Raw genomic sequence first — 25,461 nt, forward strand, 5'->3', positions numbered from 1 at the left:
GGTCTCTTGTAGACAGCATAGAGTTGGGTCATGTTTTTGTATCCATTCAGCTACCCTATGTCTTTTAATTGGAGCATTTAATCCATTTAAGGTCATCATTGGTTGATATTTATTTACTGACATGTTAATTCTGTATGCCTAAGTGACTCCCTATATATATCTTTCTTCTTCTCATTACAGCAGTCCCTCTTATCATTTCTTGCAGTGCTGGTTTGGTGGTGATAATTTACTTTAGCCCTTTTTCTTATCTGGGAAGCTCTTTATTTCACCCTCTATTTTGAATTTAGCCTTGCTGGATATAGTAATCTTGGTTTCAGATACTTGCTTTTCATGACCTTGAATACTTCATGCCCTCCCCTTGAGGCCTGTAGTGTTTCTGATGAAAATCAGTTTACATCCTTGTGGTTGCTTCTTTGTAGGTAATAAATTGCTTTCTCTTGCTGCCTTTAAAATTCTCTCATTGTCTTTCATTTTGGGCATTATAATTTTGATGCATCTGAGTGTGGGCCTGTTTGGGTTCTTTTTGCTTGAGACTCTCTGTACCTCCTGGACTTGTGTGACTTTTTCCTTCACCAGGTTTGGGAACATTTCTGCCATCATTTTACAAACATGTTCTCTAAACCTTGCTCACTTTCTTCTCCTTCTGGACACCTATTATGCAAATATTGTTATGTTTCATATTGTCCCAAGGCTCCCTTAAGTTTTCCTCCTGTTTTTTTGTTTTTGTTTTTGTTTTTTTGGTTCTCTGATTGATTTCCTTCTACCCTGTCTTCTAATTCACTGATCTGATCCTTGGCTTCCCCTGATCTGCTGTGTATTCCTTCCAATGTGTTCTTTATTAGTGCTATGTCATTCTTCATTTCCAACTGGTCTTTTTTCGTAATTTCTATATATTTTCTCATCCTGCTGAGCATCCTTGTAATCATTATTCTAAACTCTATATCTGCTAAATTTCTTATCTCCATTTCATTTAGCTATTCTTCTGGAGAATTCTCTTGTTCTTTCATTTGGAGCTTGTTTTTTTATCTCCCCATTTTGGCTGCCTGTTTGTGTTTGTGTTTATGTATTAGATAGATCTGCTATGACTCCCATGTATAGTGCTCAACAATGTCAGATGCTTTCTGTGACTTGCACTGGGTACCCTGTTTGAAGCTGTCAGCAATCCAAATCTTGTGGCTCTTTCTGCTAGGTCTGAGTGACTTTGGAAAGGACAAAAACATGCCCTAAGGTCTGCTTTTCCTATAACTGGGTCCAGAAGACCAGGCAAAACTTAAAGCCTCCAGATATCTGCCTGTGCCTGGAGTCTGATTGCCATGCTCAGTGTTAATTAGCCTTAGGCTATAGACCACAACAAGGTGTAGACTCCATAGGATGAAGCAAGGTGTTTTACAAAAGGATGCGGCAATTGCTCTCCCCCACCCCCCAACACAGAAGCTGGCTGTATGGTAAAGGTCAGCTGGAGAAAAATGTTCTCTGCAGTATGAGGGATTGACTCAGCAGAGGATACCAGGCTGGCTGACTTCTGAACTCTAACCCCAGAGCCCTTAAACCTGGAATCTCCTCACACTGCTGTAGCCACTGTGCCCTCCCACTGCTGGAGGTGTGTGGCTTCACATGAAATTTTGTACATTGGCCCTTTAAGAGAATACCTGCATTTTCAACTGTCCTTCTCTGGCCAACAACAACCCTACTGCTTTTCACAGCCAGATGTTATGTGGGCATCTTTCTCAGTTCTGGTGCTCTCTGCTGGGGGGCCAAGCTTGGGGATTAGTCCACAGAGTTCTCAGTGGCAACCACCCACAGCTGAAATATCTCTCCAGAACTTCAGGGGCTATCTGTAGGAGCCCTGCCAGCCCTTTTGCGCCTCTGCCCTTCCTACTAGTCTCTATGCGGTCTTCACTTTCCATCCTTGGTAATCAGGGTTCTTTCCAGATAGTCTTCAGTTGATTATTCAGGATTTTTTTTTTTTTTTTGTATTTTAGTTGTAATTCCAGCTTGGTCCTGGGAGCGTGTCTGTAACATTCACTTTGCTGTCATTTTTTATCTCTTATGAATTTTTTGTATAGTGATTTTGTTCTCTATTTCATTCAATTCTGCTCTCATTTTTACTATTTCCTTTCTTTTGACTTTGGGTTGCCTCTGTTCTGCTTTTTCTAGTTCTTTAAGATGTGATTTTAGGTTGTTTACTTGGGATTTCTCTTATTTATTGAGATACGCCTGTAATGATATAAACATCCCTCTTATTACTGCTTTTGCTGCATCCCAGAAGTTTTAATATGTTGTACCATCATTCTCATTTGTCTCTATATATCTTTTGATTTCATCTTTTATTTCTTCTTTGATCCAGGCATTTTTTTAGTAGTATGTTGTTTAATCTCCTCGTATTTGTGTGTTTCTTTACAACTTTTTTGAAGTTTATTTCTAATTTCAAGGCATCGTGATTAGAGAATATATTTATTATCATTTCAATCTTCTTAAATTTGCTGATGCTAGTTTTGTGACCCAACATATGGTCTATCCTTGGGAATGTTCCATGTGCACTGGAGAACAATGTATAACCTAATGTTCTGTGATGGAAGCTTCTGTAAATGTCAATTATTTCCATTTGATCTAGTGTTTCATTTAAGGCCAATATTTCCTTATTGATATGTTGTTTGGTTGATCTGTCCAGACCTGCCAAAGGAGTATTAAGATCCCCAACTACGACTGTGTTTAAATCTGTTTCTCCCTTTAGTTCTGTGAGTAGTTGTTTTATATATTTTGGTGCTCCTTGGTTGTGTGCACATATATTAAAAAGTGCTAAGTTTACTTGATGTAGTATCCCACTTATCATTATAAACTGTCCATCTTTGTCTCTTGTTATCTTTGTTATCTTGAAGTCTTTTTTGTCATATATAAGTATAGCTACATCTGCTTTTCTGTGGATATCATTTTCTTGGAGAATCATTTTCTACCCTTTTACTTTGAATCTAACTTTGTCTTTGCAGCTTAGATGAGTCTCTTGTAGACAGCATATTATTGAGGGTTGTTTTTTTTTTAAAATCCATTCTGCTACTCTGTGCCTCTTTATTGATGAATTCAGACCATTTACATTTATGGTAATTATTGATGTATGAGGACTTACCATAGTCATTTTTTAAATATATTTTTATTGATTCAGAGAGAGAGAGAGAGAAATATCAATGATGAGAGAGAATCATTGATTGGCTGCCTCCTGCACATCCCCCACAGGGCATCAAGCCCACAACATGGGCATGTGCCCTTGACTGGAATCGAACTCTTCAGTCCGCAGGGTGATGCTCTATCCACTGACCCAAACCAGTTAGGGCTACTTTAGTAGTTTTATCTTTTGTTTTCTGGTAGCTCTGTCCTCCATTAGTTCTTTCCCTTTGTGTTTCTGTTTGTTGTTTTTATTTGGTGGTATTCCATACTTCTTTCCTTTTTAAGCTATGTATCCTGGTTTGGGGATTTTTGTGTGTGATTACCATTAGGTTTATAAATAATTAGGGGCCCGGTGCACGAAATTCATGCACTGGGTGTGTGTGGGGAGGGGAGTGTCCCTCAGCCCAGCCTGCCCCCTCTCACATACTGGGAGCCCTCAGGCGTTGACCCCCATCACCCTCCAATCGCAGGATCGGCCCCTTGCCCAGGCCTGATGCCTCGGCCAGAGGCATAGACCCCCATCACCCTCCGATCACCTGATCGACCCCTTGCCCAGGCCTGACGCCTCCGCCAGAGGTGTCAGGCTTGGACAGGGGACCCCCATCTTCCCCTGATCACTGGCTCTGGCCCCCGCCCAGGCCTGAGGCCTCTGGCCCAGGAATCATGCCTGGGCAGGGGACCCCCATCTCCCTCTGATCGCTTGCTCCACCCCCCGCCCAAGCCTGATGCCTCTGACCCAGGCTTCAGGCCTGGGCAAGGGGACCATCATATCCCCCCAATCCCCGGCACCACCCCCCACCCAGGCCTGATGCCTCGGCCAGAGGAGTTGACCCTCATCACCCTCCGATCACCAATCACCGGATCGGCCCCTTCACCAGGCCTGAGGCTTCCGGCAGAGGTGTCAGGCCTGGGCAGGGGACCCCCAGCTCCCCGCGGTTGCAGGCTCCGCCCCTGCCCAGGCCTAATGCCTCTGGCCTAGGTGTCCGGCCCGGGCAGCGGGGACCCGCAGCTGCAGCGGCCCCGCGATCGTGCGCTCCGCTTTAGACCCAGGCAAGGGACCCCTAGCTCCCGGGACTGCCAGCTTCGACCGTGCCCAGCTCCCATCGCTGGCTCCACCCCTACTTCCTGCTATCACTGGCCAGGGCGGCAAAGGCGCCTGATTCTCCTATCATGGCTGCCCCCCAGCTCTTAGCTCCCCCCTGGGTTTCCGATCACTGTCAGTGGCAGGGGGCTTCTTCCTGCTTTCCCTTTCACCTCCCTGCATTGTGCCTACATATGCAAATTAACCCCCATCTTGTTGGCAGTTAACTGCCAATCTTAGTTGGCAGTTAATTTGCATATAGCCCTGATTAGCCAATGAATAGGGTATCGTCGTACGCCAATTACCATTTTTCTCTTTTATTAGATAGGATAAAGTTGCATATATATAGTAGTTTTTTTTTTCTTTTGAGTGTATCTGATTTTCATCCTCCTTTGCCAGTTCAGACCTTTACCACCTCCCCTTCTATGTGTTTTTTTTGTTTGTTTGGTTTGGTTTTTTTTGTCACAAATTATCCATGTTTATGCTGTAAGTTTTTTGTGATCTTACCCTTAGTGTTCTGACCTTATGTTCTTTGTTTCAGGTAGAATAACTCCCTTGATTATTTCCTTCAATGGAACGTCTTTTTTTTTCTTGTTCTTCATATTTAAAGAATAGTTTTGCTGGCTATATTATCTGTGGCTGGTAATTTCTCTCTTTCAGACATTTGAACATTTGGTTCTACTCTCTTATGGCTTGTAAAGTTTCTGCTGAGATGTCAGATTTAATTCTGATGGGTTTGCCTTTGTGGGTCACTTCCTTCTTTTCCTTGGCTAATTTGAGAATTTTTTATTTGTCATTAATTTTTGACAATTTTAATAAAGTGCCTTGAAGAGGGCCTCTTTGGATTGAGGTATCTAGATGTTCTATTAGCTTCTTGGATTTGAGGATCTAGTTCTTTCCATAGGTTTGGGAAGTTCTTATCCACTATTTGAATAGACTCTCCATTCCCTGCTCCCTCTCTTATTCCTCTGGAATGCCTATTATTCTAACATTGCTTTTCTGATGGAGTCAGATATTTCTCATAGAGCGCTTTCATTCTTCTTTATGCTCAGGTCTTTTCCTTCTTCCATCTGCATCATTTCTAGATTCCTATCTTCAATATCACTAATTCTTTCCTCAATCTGGTTGGCTGTTTTCTATGCTCAGTAGTTCATCCTAATCTCCTTAATTGCATGCTTCATTTGCATGATTTTTGATTTGGTTCATTTTTAAAGTTTCAATGTCGTTTTTTAATATATTTTTATTGATTTCAGAGAGGATGGAATAAGGAGAGAGAGACAGAAACATCAATGATGATCTAGAATCATCGATCCCACACACACCCTAATGGAGATTAGCCCACAACCCAGGCATGTGCCCCTATTGGGAATCGAACTATGACCTACTGGTTCATAAGTTGATGCTCAACCCCTGAGCCACACTGGTATAGCTTTTTTTTTTTCTTATTAATCCTCACAGCCTTTTCCATACCTCTGCCTTCCTACCAGTCTAGATGTGGTTTCTTCTGTAAGTCCTTCGTTATAGCACATCTGTTCAGCAAGTGTTCAGTTGGTTATTTGGGATTGTTCTATAATTTAGTTGTAATTCTGGTTTTATCTGGGAGGAGGTGACCATAATTTCCATTTACTTCACTGACATCTTGGATCCTCTCCAACTCACTGTTTTCAAGATTATATTACATGTGAATGTTTAGATTACAGAACTTTGATTATGATGTGTTTTGGTATAGGTTTCTTTGATTCATCCTCTTTGGGGCTCATTCATGTTCTTAATATTGTAAGTTTGTCTTTTGCCAAATCTGTGGATTTTTCAGCCATTATTTCTTTGAGCATTTTTTCAACCCCTCATTCCTGCTCTTTGTCCACGACTTCTCTAATGACAGGAATGTTACATCTTTTATTATAGCCCTGCAGTTCCTTGAGTCTCTTTTTTCTTTTTTTCTAATTTATGTTCTCTGTGTTGTTTAGATTAGATAATTTCTATTATTCTATCTTCAAGTTCACTCATTCTTTCCTCTGTCCTCTCCATTCTGTTGTGGAGCCCATTCAGTAAGCATTATTTATTATTATTTCAGTTGTGTTTTTTATTTCTAAAATTTTCATTTGTTTTTTTTCTATATTTTCTATTAATTTGCTGAGACTAAGTATTTTTTCATCTATTTCAAGTATGATTGTAATTGTTCACTGAAGCATTTTTATGATGGCTGCTTTAAAATCCTTGTCAAATAACTCCAACATCTTTGTCATTTAGTTGTTGGTATAAATTAACTATCTTGTCTCATTGAAGTTGAGATTTCCTAGTGTTTGATGTGGTTTTCTATTGTATCCTAGACATTTTGGGTATTATATTATGAGACTCTGGATCTTATTTAAATCTTATTTTTTAGTAGACCTTCTATGACACTGTGCCAGCAAGGCACTCACCTTTTTATTGCTAGATGGAGCAGAAGATATGGGGGTGGAAGTCCATGTTCCCTGCTTAGCCTCCATTGACACCCTGGGGAGGATAGGTGCTTTGTTATTGCTAATCAGGGTTTGGTGTTCAAGATTTCCACTAGGCTTCCTCTGATACGTTCTTTTTTTTTGGAAGAGGTGGGGGTCCCTTGCTACTATTTCCCACATTGCTTCAACTGATATGATACCAGGAAATGGTAAAAATACTGCTTTCCTGCTTGGCCTTTACTGTCATCACCTTGGCATTGCTCCAGGAATGGAAGGAGAGTTGGAGGTTACAGTCTGACAATGGTGAAAGTCCAGGCTCCCTGTATGGTGACTTCATGGGGGTACAGTATAATGGAATTCCTGGCTCCCCACTCAGTTTACTTTGACAGGATCTCAGTATGGGAGGGCATAGGCAGGTTGAGATATCTTGTTACAGCTGGGAGAGTGTAGAAGTCTAGGTTCTCCACTAGGCCTTTACTCGTAAAGGTCAGTTGAAAAGCATTTTTCCCATGGCATTTGGCTGCAGTTATTGTCTAAAAGTGTTCTATCTTGCTAGGCTACCCCTTTCCTGTTTGTTTGTTTTTTCTAAATAAAGCAGGCTTTAATTTGGGGCTTATTTTGTCTGTTCTCATTGGAATTTCTGGGTTGATGGCTTCTTCAGCTCCATAAAATTGCTGTGTTGTTCCTCTGGTCCAGAGACCATCGGCCTTTTTCTCTCTACCCTTTAGACTTTTTTATTTGTTTCATATACAATATTCAGGGTTTTTTTTTAGCTATACTTCATGGGAAGAATAGGAAACAGTAGTTTGATATAGTTTTTAAATGCTAAATGTATATATATATATATATTAAATGAAGCCATTCATATATGATATTCACTTATTCAACAGTTAATTATCATCCTCTCTGGAACAGAGAAAGGGCAATCCCACAAGCATTGAGGATGCTAACTAAATGACATATTATCATTGTTTGAAAATATCTTACAGTAGAATAAGAAACACCTTTCTGAAAATAAGAGCAATGAAATTTATAAATTTCGTGGTTAAAGGCCAGAGTAAATTTTTCTATTTAAAGATTTAGAGAGAGGTCAGAATCCCAAGTGAAAGAAAATTTGCTATGTTAAACAAAAGTAAGGTAATCTAATACCTAGATTAATGATGTAAGAGAAAGCGTGTAAAGGATTGTTAGCAGGAAACATTATCAGAGGAAATTTAGTAGAAGAAAAATAATCTAGGGATGACTATATTTTTTAAAAGGAGAAACAATAGTTATAATTATAATGATAATAAACATGTTGATGGTAAATAAGTGCTATTGGTTATCCTTTACCTTTCTTGCACTCAGTTTTCCTTTTTGGAAAATACAAGGCATTAGTAGAGGTATTATAGAATTCTTGACAGTCCTTGGTCTCAAAACTAGGAGTTTTGATTGATTCCCATATTACTCTTGCTCTCATATGAGGAAGACAAATATATTTTGATGAGGCAGCTGAGATTTGGGAGAGTTTGGGAGGGTGAAAAGTAGATTTTAACAGGTGATGTAGAAGGTCATCTTTCTAAACAACCCGGCAAAATCAGATGTGGCATCCCACAACTTTCTTTCAGGCAGAGAGCATTATTTAAACCCACAGCTGCACTAAGAGCTAAACTAATGCCTAGCTTTTGACTAATAAACTTTCTAACAAAACCCTAGGACTTTGAGGATTAACTATGTATAAACCCATTGTCCACAGCTTTCATCCAGTGGCTCCCAGAGTTCTCTTCAACCTCAAACACTACCTTCAGGTGAATTAGTACTCCCACAGAGTTGGTACCCAAAATGCCTGTACCTGAAGTGAACATAATGTCTGTATTCAACAGGTACCTCCCTCCATTCCTACTTTAAGCACACACCACCAGCTGGACTTTTGTTTAGCCTAGAAATTGCAAGAGTGGAGCCCTGACCTTTCCAATTCCATCTTAGGCCTATTGGCCTTCAAGATTCCTTATGCTATAACTGTTTTCACTCAAGTGCTCAATTAGTACCCTGATTCCGTACTTAGGTTCATAGGCTTTGAAGTACAGGAAGACTGCTCAGAAAATAACTCAGATGTGAGACCAGATTCCTCATTCCTTGGCTGCCAAAAACCAACTTAGCTGAGCTCTCCCTCTGAGTTGAAAGAGGGGGAGAAGATACTCCAAGAGCCAAACTCTCCAAATATATTACAGGCTTTCACAAATTCCTGTTGTTGTTGACAACTAACAGAAGCTCAAATCAGGGAATAATGGAGAAAAGCCAAAGAAAAGACAAAGCTAGGAAAGGAGTAGATGAAAGAGAGAGCGAGAGGTGAAGGGGGTGGTAATAGGGAAAGAGGTAGCTCTATTCAAGAGTCCCTGCTTCCTGATAAGGTGAACAGTACTATGAAGGAATGACAAATATGATTAGGAGTTCATGTTCTGAGGCTTAACTGCCCAACTGCTGGAGAAAATGGTATTGTGAAATGGAGTCTCTGTTGCCAGAAATATTCCCCTATTTCTGCTCCATCTCCACTCCTCTTTAGGGTCCACAGAACATGGTGAAAAAACTAAACCTAGTTGGGATTAGAGGATATGGTAAGAATAACATAGGTAGGGTATGGAGACCATGTGGGATAGGTGGCATCAGGACTGTGCTGATGGTATGCTGACACATATGGCTAGGTGATCAGAACCTATTAGTCAGATGACTGAAAGCATTGGTAGAACACTTTTAAGAGGAGGCAAGAAAATACACTTTAGGTGTCAGCCAGGGAGTTCCAGAGGGGAGGAATACAGCAACTTGGTTTTCCTTGGGAACTGAGATGGCAGAGAGTGACCTCCAGCTGAGCTTTTATTAACTATTTCTCTAGCCTTATACAGAACCCAGAGTTAAGTGCTAGGTTGGTATTTTTCCAGTGAATAAATGAGATACTCTTGTTCAGGAAAGCTGATTCCAAACCTTTTTCATTTTCTGAAAAACACTGTGTTAAAGAGCTCTTTCTCTTAGCTTTCAGCCTCTCAATCTATTGACTGTGGCAGCTACTCACCATCCAAGTATTGTGTTTAGAAGTTTACTCCAGATTTTTATCAAGCCTTTATGAAAGAATTCCAAAAGTATTTTCTTTTTTGTCCTGGTATTTGATCCTGTCAATGTTTTAAATTTTATTCTTCATTAGAACATGGTGGTGGTTTTCTGGGTTGCCACAGGAATACTGGAAAACATTCTTTTCCAAGCATTTTAAATCCCATTTTTAACTTTCCACACTTTGTCTCAAAGCATACCAATGTTAATAGGCTACTTTTGAATGTCAAAACCTGTATAGTCAAATAATCACTGAAACTATAAATTGTCTTATTACCCACTTATTAAGTTATTTGGCATCCTTCTCTCTGCCGTTATTGTATATTTACTTCCATTTTTTTATTATTATTTTTTTTACAGAGAGGAAGGGAGAGAGATAGAGAGCCAGAAACATCGATGAGAGAGAAACATCGATCAGCTGCCTCTTGCACATCCCCCACTGGGGATGTGCCCGCAACCCAGTTACATGCCCTTGACCGGAATCGAATCTGGGACCTTTCAGTCCGCAGGCCGACGCTCTATCCACTGAGCCAAACCGGTTTCGGCTACTTCCATTTTTTTAATAAGAAGATTGAGATATTCCATTCCTAATTTTATAGATAGTCAGACTGAAACCCAAAGAAATTCATTCTTAGGAGCACCCATGTCAATTCTGAAAATGCAGGCCTTCTAACTCCTGCCTCAGTCTTCCAGGGGTAACTGGGTTCTACTTAATGGCCCACTGATTTGGCAACCACTGACTTAGCACAATGGTCAGTTATCAACAGTAGTAGCTAAAGTATATCACACATGATTCTTGAACTAAAAAACCACTAATCTTTAGAGAAACTACAAATTGGACAGTTTCCTCAGCTTTCTCTGAGGGGACTGGGCAGCCCTTACAGACTCAAATTGTCAAAAATTCACCTGAGAATATGAGAAAGAGGCAAGAGGCAGAGACAAGAAATAAGGAGACAGAAGAGACACGCAACTAAAACAGAAAGATTGATGGCAAGGGCCTTATTAGAACTGTAGAGTGTTCAAAATAAAAGGGTCAATCATGGGATTCACTGGTGAATTCCTAACACTTAAGAAAGAAATAACGCCAATCCTATACAAACTCTTATTTAAAAAAAAAAAAAAAAAGAAGAAGACGAAGAGGTGGGAACACTTTTCAATTCATTCTATGACTCCAATACTACCCTAATGCCAAGACCAGATAAATAAATCACAAGAAAAGAAAACCACAGACGAATAACAACATGTATATGGACAGATAATTTTCGACAAAGAAGCCAGAAACACAATGGAGTAAAGATATTCTCTTCGATAAATGGTGCTAAGAAAACTGGAAAACCATATGCAAATGAATGAAAATGGAATACAGTTGGTCCCCATTTACAAAAATTAATTCAAAGTGGATCAAAGAAGTACATATAAGACCCAAAACAATAAGTCACATAGAAGAAAATACAGGTACAAACTTATGAATCTTGGTCCTAGAGAACATTTTACGAACTTAGCTCTAAAGGCATGGGAAGTAAAACAAAAAAATAAATGAATGGGACTATATCAAACAAAAAGCTTCTGCACAGCAAAAGAAACTGACAACAAAACAAAGAGACAGCTAACTGATGGGAGATGCTATTTGCAAACTCCAACAAAGGTTTAATTTCCAAAATATATAAAGAACTCAAAAAATGCAACAACAAACAAACAATCCAATCAAAAGTGGGCAGAGGACCTGAAAATACACCTCTCCCAAGAGGATATTACAAAGAGCCAATAAATATATGAAAAGATGTTCAACCTCACTAGTAATTAGGGAAATACAAATAAAAACTACAATGAGATACCACCTCACACCTGTAAGGGTGGCCATTATCAACAAGACAAGTAAAAACAAATGTTGGGGAGGTTGTGGAAAAAGGGAACCCTCATTCACTGCTGATGGGAATGTAGACTGGTACAAACACTATAGAAAGCAGTCTAGGGATTCTTCAAAAACCTAATTATACAGCTACCATATGACCCAGCAATCACTCTGCTGGGTATATACTCAAAAAACTAGAAAACATGTATTCACAAACATATATGTACCTCTATGTTCATTGCAGCATTATTCATGGTGGCCAAGACATGGAAACAACCAAAGTGTCCTGTGATAGAGGATTGGATAAAGAAGATGTGGTACATATACACAGTGGAATACTACTCAGCCATAAGTAAGGATGAAATACTGACATTTGCAACAACATGAGTGGACTTTGAGAATATTATGCTAAGTGAAATAAGTCAGCCAGCAATAGCTGAGAACCATACAATTTAATTCATATGTGTGATATTAAACTGAAACTCATTAACATAAACAGCACTGTGGTGGTTGCCAGAGGGAAGGCAGTGAGGGGTAAACAGGCTCCTATTATGTGGTGACTAGGGGCCTAGTGCACAAAATTTGTGCACAGACAGGATCCCTAGGCCTGGCCAGTGATCAGGGCCAATCAGGGCCTTCCAGCTGCCGACTGCTGGCTGGGGCCTTCCTTCATTCCACACCACCTGCCCCCTGGTGATCAGCGCACATCATAGTGAGCAATCAAACTCTGAATATCCCAATCAAACTCCCAAGGAGATAATTTGCATATTAGGCTTTTATAGATACAGATGGGAGAAAATTTGACTATTGTTAGTGGGAACAAGGTACAACATACAGATTTTGTAACATAGAAACCCACACCTGAAACCTATATGATCATGTCACTCCAATAAATTTAATTTAAATATAATAAAAATACACAAGAAAGAATCAACAGCAGGTTAGATGAAGCAGATGATCAAAACAGTGACTTGAAGACAATGTAGCAGAAAACACAAAATCAGAACAGTAAAAAGAAAGGTTGCAGGTTTGATCCCTGATCAGGGCACATGCAAGAATCAACCAATGGACCATGCTCCCATCACCGCACTCCACTCTGCTCAGGTCCCATGCGACTCCGCGCCCACCATGGCCTCCATCCAGCAGCTGGTAGGGAGATGGCGCTTAGTGGAGAGCAAAGGCTTCGATGAGTACATGAAGGAATTAGGCGTGGCAATGGCTCTGCGGAAAGTGGGCACTATGGCCAAGCCAGACTGTGTCATCACTTCTGATGGCACACACCTCACTGTCAAAACCAAGAGCACGTTGAAAACCACCCAGTCCTCATGCAACCTGGAAGAGAAGTTTGAAGAGACCACAGCAGATGGCAGGAAAACTCATACCGTCTGCACCACGAGTGGGACGGGAAGGAGAGCACCATCACACGGCGGCTGGAGGGTGGGAAGCTAGTGGTGGAATGCGTCATGAACAACGTCAACTGTACTCGGGTCTATAACAAAGTGGAGTAAGAATTCCATCATCATCGTTCCAGACAGGAATTAGCCATGAGAATAAACAAGCTCAGTTCAATGAGCAAATCTCTCCACCCTTTTTTTCCCCATTACAGTGTTCAGTTATCACAACCATTTTACATGCAACTATTTCTGAGTTGGTTTAATTAAGATTGACTGTTTTGTTAGTAAATAAATGTGTTTATGCTATAATAAAATAAAAAGAATAAACCAATAAATGCATAAATAAGTGGAACAACAAATCAACAAATCTCTTCTCTCTCTCTCTCTCTCTCTCTCTCTCTCTCTCTCTCTCTCTCTCTCTCCCATCCTCTGTGTCTCACTTCCGCTCTCTCTAAAATCAATAAATAAAAAATAAATTAATAAGTAAGACTGTCACCTGATTTCTCTACAGAAACATTTCAGGCCAGAAAGGATTGGCATGAAGTATTCAAATGATGAAAGTTAAGATCCTAAAACCAAGAGTACTCTACCCAGAAAGGCTGTTTTTCAGTATCAAAGGACAGATAGGCCAAAAATGGTTTGGTTCAGTGGATAGAGCATCGGCCTGTGAACTGAAAGGTCCCAGGTTCGATTCCGGTCAAGGGCATGTGCCTGGGTTGCAGGCACATCCCTAGTGGGGGATGTGCAGGAGGCAGCTGATCGATGTTTCTCTCTCATCAATGTTTCTAACTCTCTATCTCTCTCCCTTCCTCTCTGTAAAAAAATCAATAGAATATATTTTTTTAAAAAAGGACAGATAGATCCCAAGACAAGAAAAAGCTAAAGGATTTTATACTACCAAACCAGCATTATAAGAAATGTTAAAGGGACTTTTTGTAAGAAAAAAATAAATAAAAGTATTAATAAGAAAATATTGCAAAGAAAAATTCTTACTGACAAAGGCAAACACATAATAAAATGAGTAGATCAACCAATACTAATGCTAGTATAAAGGTTAAAATGTAAAAGTAGGAAGATCATATATAATTACAACAGTAAATTAAGGTGTACACACAAACACAAAAAAAGAAGTAAAAAATAATTATGAAATGTAAATGTGGTTGAGCTGAGTAAAAATATTTGTGGTTTTAGAGTGTGTTCAAACTTAAGTGACCATAAGTTTAAAATAAACTGCTATAAACACAGCCTGGTAATTATGCAGCACATGGTAACCACAAACTAAAAATCTACAAGAAATAAAGATAAAGAAATTCAAACACAACACTACAGAAAGTCATCAACATACAAGAGAGCAAAAGAATAAGACAGGAACAGAGAAGAACTACAAAAACAATAGAAAACAATTACTAAAATGTCAACAACTACATATCTATCAATAATTACTTTAAATGTAAATTGATTAAATTTACTAATCAAAAGATGAATGGATAAAGAAGATGTGGTACATATATACACGATGGAATATTACTCAGCCATAAAAAGAATGAAATCTTACCATTTGTAAAAGCATGGATAGACCTAGACTCTAGGTTCTAGAGGCTATTATACTAAGTGAAATAAGTCAAATGAGAAAAACAAACACCGTATAATTTCTCTTACATGTGGAATTTTAAAACAAAATTTAAAAAAGAGAAAACAAACTCACAGATACAGAATATCAAAAAGAAGTTGGGGACTGAGTGAAAAAGGTGAAGGGATTAAGAAGTACAAATTGATCATTAAAAAATGGGGATGTAGCCGAAACCGGTTTGGCTCAGTGGATAGAGCGTCGGCCTGCGGACTGAAAGGTCCCAGGTTCGATTCCGGTCAAGGGCATGTACCTTGGTTGCAGGCACATCCCCAGTGGGAGATGTGCACGAGGCAGCTGATCGATGTTTCTCTCTCATCGATGTTTCTAACTCTCTATCTCTCTCCTTTCCTCTCTGTAAAAACTCAATAAAATATATTTAAAAAAATGGGGATGTAAACTACAGCATAGGGAATAGAGTCAATCTTTTAATAAATACACTGAGTGGCCAGATAATTATGACCACCTGACGTTTGTAGGCAAATTAGCTATAATTTGGGCTGAAGTTGCTAGAGGGCCAGACCATTATAAACATCTGAATAGCACAACATACCTAAGTATCATATTGATGGCGTATCCCAATAGAGATGGCTTCTTCCAACAAGACAATGTGCCATGCCACAGTGCTTGTATTGTGCAGGAGTGGTTTCAAGAACATGAGGGAGACTTTACCTTGCTTAGGTGGCCCCCACAATCACCAGATCTCGATCCAATTGAGCACTTGTGGAACGAAATTAAAAGAGCCATCAGGCAGCTGGTTCCACAACCATCAAATCTCACAGAACAGGACAGTGCTATTCATCAGGCATGGTGTTAGATTCCTTGCATAACCTTTCAACATCTTGTGGAGTCAATGCCAAGAAGAACCGACGCAGTATTGAAGGCAAAAAGTGGCCCAACGAACTACTAATGGGGTGGTCATAATAATCTGGCCGGTCATAATAAATTGGCCACTCAGTGTATATATGGTGTCAGTTTACTGCACGACTTATTGGGGGGATTACTTTGTAAGTTATATAAATGTGTAATCATTATCCTGTATACTATGCTACCCATCATATTAAATGTCAACTCTATGTTCTTAGCAGCACAATTTACCATAGCTAAGATTTGGAAACAGCCTAAGTGCCCATCAGCAGAAGAATGGATTAGAAAACTGTGGTACAGCTACACAATGGAATACTATGCTGCTATAAAAAAAGAAGGAATTCTTTTTTTTAAATTTAATTTTGTTTTATTTCTTAAAATATTACAAAGAGTATTACATATGTCTCCTTTTTCCCCCCCTTGACATTCCCCCAGCCTCCCCTACCCCCCAGTGTCTTGTGTCCATTGGTTATTCTTATATGCATGCATACAAGTCCTTCAGTTGATCTCTTACAGCCCCCTCCAACCCTCCCCAGGCTCCCCACTATAGTTCATGGATGTAACTGGAGAGCATTATGCTAAGTGAAATAAGCCAGTCAATGAAAGAAAAATATCACATGATCTCACACATTTATGGATAATAAAGACCATTATAAACTGATGAACAAAAATAGATACAGAGGCAGAGCAGCATCGAACAGACTGTCAAAGTTCAGAAGGAAGGTCGGGGAGGGTTGGGGGGGTAAGAGATCAACCAAAGGACTTGTATGCATGCATATAAGCATAACCAATAGACACAAGACACTGAGGGGTAGGGGAGGCCAGGGGAAGGTCAAGGGGAAAAAAGGAGACATATGTAATGCTCTTTGTAATACTTGAAGCAATAAAACAAAATTGAAAAAAATAAATGTCAACTCTAATTGAAAAGTTATTTTTAATTCAAAAAACCAGATTGGCAGAGTGGATAGCAAATTTGAAAAGAAATGCCCAAACTATATGATGTCTTCAAGAAACTCACTTTAAATTCTTCATAGAATTATGCTGGGCGAAAAAGCCAGTTTCAAAAGGTCACATACAATACGACTCTACTTATACAACTTTTTTGAAACAATATTATAGAGATGGGAAAACAAGTTTGTAGTTGCTAGAAGTTAGGGATGGTGGAGGAGTAGAATGGATGTGACTATGAAGAGTTGCACAAAGTAGATTTTTGTGGTGATGGAATAGTTCTGTATCTTGATTGTGGTGGTGGTTTCACAAAACTACACATGTGATGAAATGATATAGAACTAAACCCATATAATATACCAATGTCAATTTCCAGGTTTTGATATTGTAACATAATTAAATAAGATGTAACCATTGGGAGAAATTGGAAGAAAGATTCATGGTACCTCTCTGGAGTATCTTGGCTATTTCCTGTGAATCTAAAATTATTTCAAATTTTAAAAGGTAAAACACAACGTAGATTAATTTTTTAAATCTATATTAAGAAACATAATGCTAATATCACACTTAATGGTGAGAAACTGGCAGTTTTCCCACTAAGATCTGGTACAAGGTAAGTATGTTCCTTCCCAACTCTCCTTTTCAAAACTATAATGGAAGTTCTAGCTAATACAATAATACAAGCAAAGGAGATAACAGGTATAAAAATTGGGAAGGAAGAAATAAAACTGCCTTTCTTTGTAGATGATAGGATCATCTATATAGAAAACCTGAAAGAATCAACTAAAAATCTCCTGGAAAAGTCCATCACTTTGCTATATTCCAACAATATCCAAGTGGGATTTGAAATTAAAACAAATACCATTTATACTAGCTTTCCCCAAAATGAAATATTTAGGTATAAATTTAACAAAATATGTACAAACTCTATATGAGTAAACCTCCAAATGCTTAAAAACAAAATTTAAAAGAACTAAATAAACATAGAGATATTCCATGTTCATGCATAGGGAGATTCAATATTGTCAGGATATAAGTTCCCAACTTGATCTATAGAGTTAATACAATCTCAATAAAAATCCCAGCAAGTTCTTTTGTGGATATCCACAAACTGATTCTAAAGTTTATATGGAGAGGCAAAAGACCCCAAATAGCCAACACAATATTGGAGGAGATGAACAAAGTAGACAAATAGATCAATGGAACAGAATAGAGACCCCAGAGATAGATCCACATAAATATAGCCAACTGAACTTTGATAAGGAAGCAAAAGCAATACAATGGGGCAAAGATTTTTTTTCTACAAATGGTGCTAGAACAACTGGACATCCACATGCAAAAAAAATTAATCTAGACACAAACTTTACACCCTTATCAAAAATTAACTCAAAATCCTAAGTGTCAATCCATAGATGAATGGATAAAGAAATTGTGAGATTATATATTACACAACAATAAAAAAGAATGAAATCTTGCCATTTGCGACAACATGAATGGCTCTAGAGGGTATTATGCTAAGTGAAATATGTCAGGCAGGCAGAAAAAGACAAGCACCATACAGTTTCACTTACATGTGAAATCTAAAACAACAAAACAAATGAACAAACAAACAAAAAAACAGACTCATGGAAACAGAGAACAAAGGGATGGTTACCAGAAGAGAGGGGGTTGGGGGGTGGGTAAAAAAGGGAAGGGCAATATAGTCAATAAGTTTGCACAGTGACTAGAATTAGTGGGCTGACATCATATTTTAAGGTATAAGAATGTCTAATCACTATATTATACACCTGAAACTAATATAATCAATATAATATCATGTACCAACTATTTCAAGCTTTAAAGTTTTAAATTATCTCAGAATGGATCACAGACCTAAATGTAAAACACAAAACTATAAACATTCTAGACAATAACAGAAGAAAACCTAGATGACCTTGTTGATGACTTCTTAGATACAATACCAAAGGCATGATTCATGAAAAAAATACTTGGTAAGGTGGACTTCATTAAAACTAAAAACTTCTCTGCCACAGACAATGTCAAGAGAATGAGATGATAGACCACACACTGGGGTAATACTTGCAAAAGACATAGCTGATAAAAGACTGTTATCTAAAATACACAAAGAACGTTTAAAACTCAACAATAAGAAAATGAATAACACGGTTTAAAAATGGGCCAAGGACCTTAACAGACACCTCATCAAAGAAAGTATACAGATGACAAATAAGCATATGAAAAGATACTCATCATAATATATATCACCAGGGAAATGCAAATAAAAATAACAATGAGATAACCACTATGTACCTATTATGAACTATTAGAATGGCCAAAATTCAGAACACTGACAACACCAATTGCTGATGAGGATGTGGGACAATAGGAACTCTCATTCCTTGCTAGAGGGAATGCAAGATGGTACAGCCATTTTAAAAGACAGTTTGGCAGTTTCTTACAAAACTAAGTATACAAGTTAGCAATTTTGCCCCTTGGTATTTAATCAAATGAGTGAAAAAATATATCCATACAAGAATTTGCACACAGATTTTATAGCAGATTTATTCATAATTTTCAAAACATGGAAGCAACCAAGATGTCTTTCAGTAGGTTAATCAATCAATAAATAGTGGTACACCCAGATAATGGAATATTATTCAGTGCTAGAAAATGAGCTATCAAACCAAGAAAAGACATATGGGAACCTTGAATGCATATTAAAAAATGAAAGAAGCCAATCTGAAAAAGCTACACATTCTGTGATTCCAACTATACTGTATAGCATTCTGGAAAAGGCAAAACTATGGAGACAATCTACACTAATAAAAGAGAAAGATGCAAATTGACCATACTTTTGTGATGCTCACCAGCCAATCAGGAGTGAGTATGCAAATTAACCCAACAAAGATGGAGGGCTAATTTGCATACACAGGCACCAAGCGGCCAGGTGCCCCAGCCGCTCCGGGCCTCTGCACAGCATGGGAAGGCGGAAAGGCGGCTCCGAGCTGGAGCAAAAGCGGTGCCAGCAGCCAGGGGAAGGAAGGCCCATTCTTGCATAAATCTTCATGCATCAGGCCTCTAGGAAAAAGATAAATGGTTGTCAGAAGTGGGGTGGAGGGGAGGGTGAATAGGTGGAGTATAGGATTCTTAGGGCAGTGAAAATATTTTTTTATGGTGCCATAACAAAAAAAGCTACACCAAATATAATTTCAACTTTCTTTGACTGTACAAAAAAATACCTTCAACCCCAATAATCAGTTTTCATTGTATTGTATTTTGTTTATTTGGAAGGACCAAACAATGGTGAGTTCTAGTTGATGAAATGTCAGTAAGATAATATTATATTTAAATATTTTTATTTATTTGAACTATTTTTTTAAAATCCAGCCAGAATAAAAACACATACATCATAAATGAGATCTCTCACTGGCATTTCTTCCTTTGTTACAGGAAGAGATTTTTATAACATCAGATTTGAGTTATAATTTACATGTGGTAATATTCACTTTTCTAATATGCTCAGTTCCATGAATTTTTACAAAAGAATAGCACCACTATATTTAAGGTATACAACATTTCATCACTCTAAAAAGTTCCCTTATGCAACTGGAAAGCATTATGCTAAGCGAAATAAGCCAGTCAGAAAAAGATAAATATCGCATGATCTCACTCATTTGTGGAATATAATGAAGAACATAAACTGATGAACAAAAACAGATCCAGAGACAGAGAAGCATCGATCAGACCATCAAACCTCAGAGGGAAGATAGAGAACAGTGGGGGTAAAAGGGAGAGATCAACCAAAGGACTTGTATGCATGCATATAAGCCTAACCAATGGACACAGACACCGGGGGGGGAGGGTGATGGCATAAGTGGGGAGGGGTGGGGGACAATGGGGGGATAAGGACACATATGTAATACCTTAATCAATACAGAAAAAATCAAATAAATAAATAAATAAATAAATAAATAAATAAATAAATAACGAGTTCCCTTATGTACCTCTGTAATGAATCCTCTCCCCCCAAGCTTCCCCCTGGCACCCATTATCTATCCCACAGTTTTGCCTTTTCCAGAATTTGTGTCTGCTTCTTTCACTTAGCATAATGCCTTTGAAAGGTGTCTAGGTTGTTGCCTATAACGATAGTTCATTCTTGTTTATTATAGAATGATATTACATTATAATAATGTATATCCACTTGTTTATCCATTCACAAGTTAATTTTGAGTTATTACCAGGTTTGGCTGTTATGGGGGGAAAAAGCTGCTATGCACATCTAAGTACAGGTTTTTGTGTGAACAAAGTTTTTTTTAATCTTGGGTAAATACCTAGAACTGGAATTTCAGGGTCCTATGGTAATTGTATGTTTAACTTTATAAGCTGCCAAACTGTTTTCCAAAGTAGGTATAACATTTTACATTTCCATCAGCAGTGTATGAGATTTCCAGTTCCTCTACATCCTCACTAGTACTAGGTATTGCCTATTCTTAAAGAGCCTTTTTAGCAAGTTGTAGGTGGTATCCCGTTTTTATTTTAATATGCATTTATTGAATTACTAATGACATTGAGGATATTTTCATATGCTTAATTGCCACTCATATTGTGTGTGTTTGTGTTTTCATGGTAATGTCCATTCAAATATGTTGCCCATTTTAAATTGGATTGTTTTTCTTCTTATTATTGAGTTGTGAGAGTCAACTCACAGTTGGATTCTGAATACCAGTCTTTTATCAGATGTTTGTGTTGTAAATATTTTTTTCCCAGTCTGTGGCTTGCCTTTTCATTGTCATAACCATTTTTTCAAATAGCAGAAGTTTCAAATTTTTAAGTCTAATGTATCAATTTTTTCCTTTATAAATATTACTTTTGTAAATATCTATGAAATTTTTGCTTAACTAAAGATCAGAAAGATTTTCTCCTATACTTTCTTTTAGAAGGTTTTTATAGTTTAAGTTTTACATTTAAGACTGTGATCCATTTGCATTAATTTTTGTATATGATGTGATTATTACTATTTACAAAGCTCTCTTATACATATGACTACATGTGTTGATCATTAAAAATCTTTGAGGAAGGCCCATCAGAAATTTTAATCCCCGTTTTACAGATGATAAGACTTGAGAAGTGCTGTGTGACTTGCTCAAAGCCCCATGGCTGATGAGAGGTGAAATTGCAAGGTAAGAAGTAAAATTGTGATGAGAATTCAGGTCTCCCTGCTGTCCCAGGACAGTACTTTGGGAACCAGGCAGCTATGGCTCAAGATGGCACCCCAGCAAAGCAAATTTTCCCAGTGGGGATCTGAACAAGCTTTTAGGCACTGAGGTAAAGGACACAGGCAGTAGGCTAGCCCTGATCTCACTCAGATTGCACTTCTCTGGAGCACTTGAGCCTCCATAATTGAAGAGAGCCAGAAGCTGGCCTGGTGCACTGCTCAGGTGATACTCAATGATGCTTTTTAAAATATATATATTTTTATGGATTTCGGAGAGGAAGGGAGAGGGGAGAGAGAATCATTGATTGGCTGCCGCCTGCACACCCCTTACTGGGGATTGAGCCCACAATCCAGACATGTGCCCTTGACTGGAATCAAACCCGGGACCCTTCATTCTGCAGGCCGATGCTCTATCCACTGAGCCAAACCAGCTAGGGCAATGATGCTTTTTGATGATGATGATGATGATGATGATGATGATGATGAAACTTGAAATGTATTCAGAGGAGAGTTATGAAAGTAATTACAGAGTTAGAAATTAAGGCTAAGAAGAAAAGTTAAGGGAACTAAGATTATTTAGCCTAGAAAAGAGAGGTCCAGATGAAATTTAATAACAGCCTTCAAACAAAAACCCTCGGGCTTTCTTTCTGAGGGTTGAGCAAGGTGAAATGGGCTGTAAAAATATAAGCAAAAGGACAAATTTCTCCCTGGTGAGCATTGTTACAGATACTTAAGAGCCTTTATAAACAGAATAAATTCTTCTAGAATATTCAAGTTCAGAGCCAGGAAGTTGCCCAAAATGGGCTCCAATGAAGGATTTCAGCATGATAGTTACATGACTCTATTGCACAGTCTCCTTACAAATCTTTGGGTGGCTCCAGAACCTGTCTTATGTTTGTGGCCTTCCGTGCTCCTGAGTTTTAACATCTTCACCGGACTTTGTTGCAGTGAGCAAGATGAGCTTTACCTTTTGACAGCTTAATTAATGCCCATGCTTCTTGGAGCTGAAGTGAAGTAGCTGAGTGCCGAAGGTTATAGATCTGGCTTAGCATCCATGGAAGACCCTAAAATGTTGGACAGTCCAAATATTACCCCAATGCTTGAATCCCTTGTTTTATATCTAGCCTCTGCTTGCACACATCCAGTGAAAGATAAACCCAATAAAAGATATATAATGACACAATTAACTTTGGACTAGAAATAAAAAGAGTTGGGTTTGGGTATCAGCTCTGCCACTAACTTGCTGTGTGATCTTTAGTAAGTCCATTCATATTACTGGACCTTTTTCTTTATCAGTAAAATGGTAGTGGAGGGATATTTTATTTTTTGTTCATTTAACTGCTGTAACAAGTGGTAATAAAAAAACTGAGTGGATAAAAAAAGCTGTGGTAAAGTTACACAATGGAACACTGCTTAGTCATAAAAAAGAAGGAAAGCTTATCCTTTGAGACAGCATGGTTAGACCTGGAGAGTGTTATCCTAAACAAAATAAGCCAATCAGAGAAAGATGAGTACCATATGATTTCACTCATATGCAGAATCTAATGAACAAAATAAACTAATAAACAAAATAGAAACAGATTCAAAGATATAGAGAATAGACTGACAGCTGTCAAAGGAGAGGGGGTTAAGGGGTTAGGTGAAAAAGGTGAAGGGATTAAGCAAAGAAAAACAAACTCATAGACAAAGACAACAGTATGGTGATTACAAGAGGGAAAGAGGGGTGGCAGGAGGTAGAAGACAGTAAAGGGAGATAAATGGTGATGGAAGGAGATTTGATTTGGGGTAGTGAACATACAATACAATACACAGATGATGTATTATGGAATTGTACACTTGAAACCTATGTAATTTTATTAACCACTGTCACCCCAATAAATTCTATTAAAAAAATTAAAAAGTGGTTACAATAATTTAAAAAATTCAGTGGCTTAAAGAACAAGAAATTTCTCTATTTCTTATGAAACATTCAGTGCAGGGATTCCATATTGGAGAGGGAGGAAGAAGTTTGCTCAATGTAGTTATTCAAGGACCCACTCTGCAGTTGTAGCTTACCAGAAAGTAAAAACCTGATGGGACTTTATATGGTTCAGGCCTGGAAGTGGTGTGTATCACTTGAAACCACATTCTATTGGTCAGAATTCAGTCACATGATCATGCTAAACAGCTAAAGAGGCTGAGAAATATACACCTGTGTGGTGGCTAGTTATACTTCATCATAGACTTGATCTTTCAGCCCCCGCCCCAGCTCTGAAGTTCTGGGTGTATTTATAAACTAGACTCTTATTTCTCACATTGCCCTGCTGTAGGTACTTTGAAAATCGCCTAATCTCTCTGGCCACTAGGGAGTAGCTAGCTGGCAGTGCAGGACAATGCAATGCTCCCTGTATAAGGTCAGGAAAGAAGACTTGAGATACCAGTCATACTACCAAGTACCACATTAAGCTAAGGTATCTTTGTACTTGTTTTTTTCTGCAGCATGGGTGGGAGCCCTCTCAATGGGCATGATCTTCTTCTGTTCTCCCATTGTGAGTATATTTACTGATCGTTTGGGCTGCCGAATCACAGCAACTGCAGGGGCTGCCGTCGCTTTCATTGGCCTCCATACCAGCTCTTTCACCAGGTAAGGTTAGGAGTTGCTGGTCAATTGCCCAAGCCTAAGGGTTGGCTTCTCTCTGGACTTCAATTAGGGACACTTTTCTCATTGCAGACTCTCTTATGGTCCTTTCTATGCTGGGTCCTTACTTTCCAATAGGACTTATCTAGGTAGGATTCCCTGTGCCCAAAGAGGACCAAAGAGTTCAAAAGTGATGGGAGTAGTCTAAGTTTGGGAGTTCGTACAGCTGGGCCCATGTCCAGTTTTGGCCACTGAATGGCTATGGAACAATTGAGGAGTACCATTCCTCTCTCTGAGCCTCAATTTCTATATTGGTAACATGAAAGGATTAGACCAGAAGGTGTTTTCACATCTCTTCCAACTCTTCCATTTTATTCTTCTTCAATGTACCACACATCTCATGACCTCATCAGCCTTTTTGGGAATGAGCTTTTAGAGAAAGCTCATGTGGACACCTATCATTATAGGATTCCTGAGGGTGTGGATTCCAAGGCTGTTTAGCATTTCTGGCCCCTTTCAAGATATTTTGGCTGCAAATGCATAGACAGTTTGGGACAGATAAGATTCATGTCTTGGGTATTAAAATGAATATTTAGCAGCATCCCCAACTGAGTACAAACCTAGTACCCAGCTACCCAGCTAGACCAAAGTTAGAGTCAAATTCTAGTCCCATTGACAGAACTCAGTAGTGTCATTCAAGGAGCAAGTTACAGGTTCATTTTCTATTTCCTTTCTACCAGCCCTGCAGAAGCATATCTGTAGTTGAGGGGAGAAGTGAAAATCCTCCACTACAGACTGAGTAATATGGGATTCCTAAAGAATGTCATCAACTTTCTGCCAAAGCCACTTTGGAAGTTATGGTACCTCCTACTTGCAATCTGCTGAGCTTGTGTAGGAAGATGCTGTCCTAAAGATACAGTTAACTTAGAGATTTGCTTTCTGAGCTTGGCTCCCCAGAGTAGGATCATGGTTATGTTCTCTAGTCCTAGGGTTCCACTCACATCAAAGAATGATAATCCTGTTCTGCCACAATTGGGCCCTTTGAGGATGATCCAGCTTAATGACTTAAGCACTTCTGGCTGCCAAGCCTACCCTGCAGCAGAGCTTGGATATGTCCTGCAATGGTTTCTTGGCTCCATCCCATCTAGTTCAGACAGAGGGGAAAATCATGTCCTA

At 38.7% G+C, this 25,461-nt stretch overlaps 1 protein-coding gene and 1 pseudogene across 2 annotated transcripts in view; both read left to right on the top strand.

The window, feature by feature from the left end:
- SLC16A2 (solute carrier family 16 member 2) overlaps positions 1–25,461 on the top strand; it is a 177,827-nt gene that overhangs the window by 140,472 nt on the left and 11,894 nt on the right. For both annotated transcript variants that reach the window (XM_059680140.1, XM_059680141.1), the window contains exon 2: positions 24,147–24,291. In XM_059680140.1, coding sequence (XP_059536123.1) covers positions 24,147–24,291 — 145 coding nt within the window. The remainder of the gene's footprint in view (positions 1–24,146; positions 24,292–25,461) is intronic.
- LOC132224103 (fatty acid-binding protein 5-like) lies at positions 12,633–13,344 on the top strand (annotated as a pseudogene).

The sequence above is a fragment of the Myotis daubentonii genome, chromosome X (genome assembly GCF_963259705.1).
Source record: "Myotis daubentonii chromosome X, mMyoDau2.1, whole genome shotgun sequence".
Classification (NCBI taxonomy): domain Eukaryota; kingdom Metazoa; phylum Chordata; class Mammalia; order Chiroptera; family Vespertilionidae; genus Myotis; species Myotis daubentonii.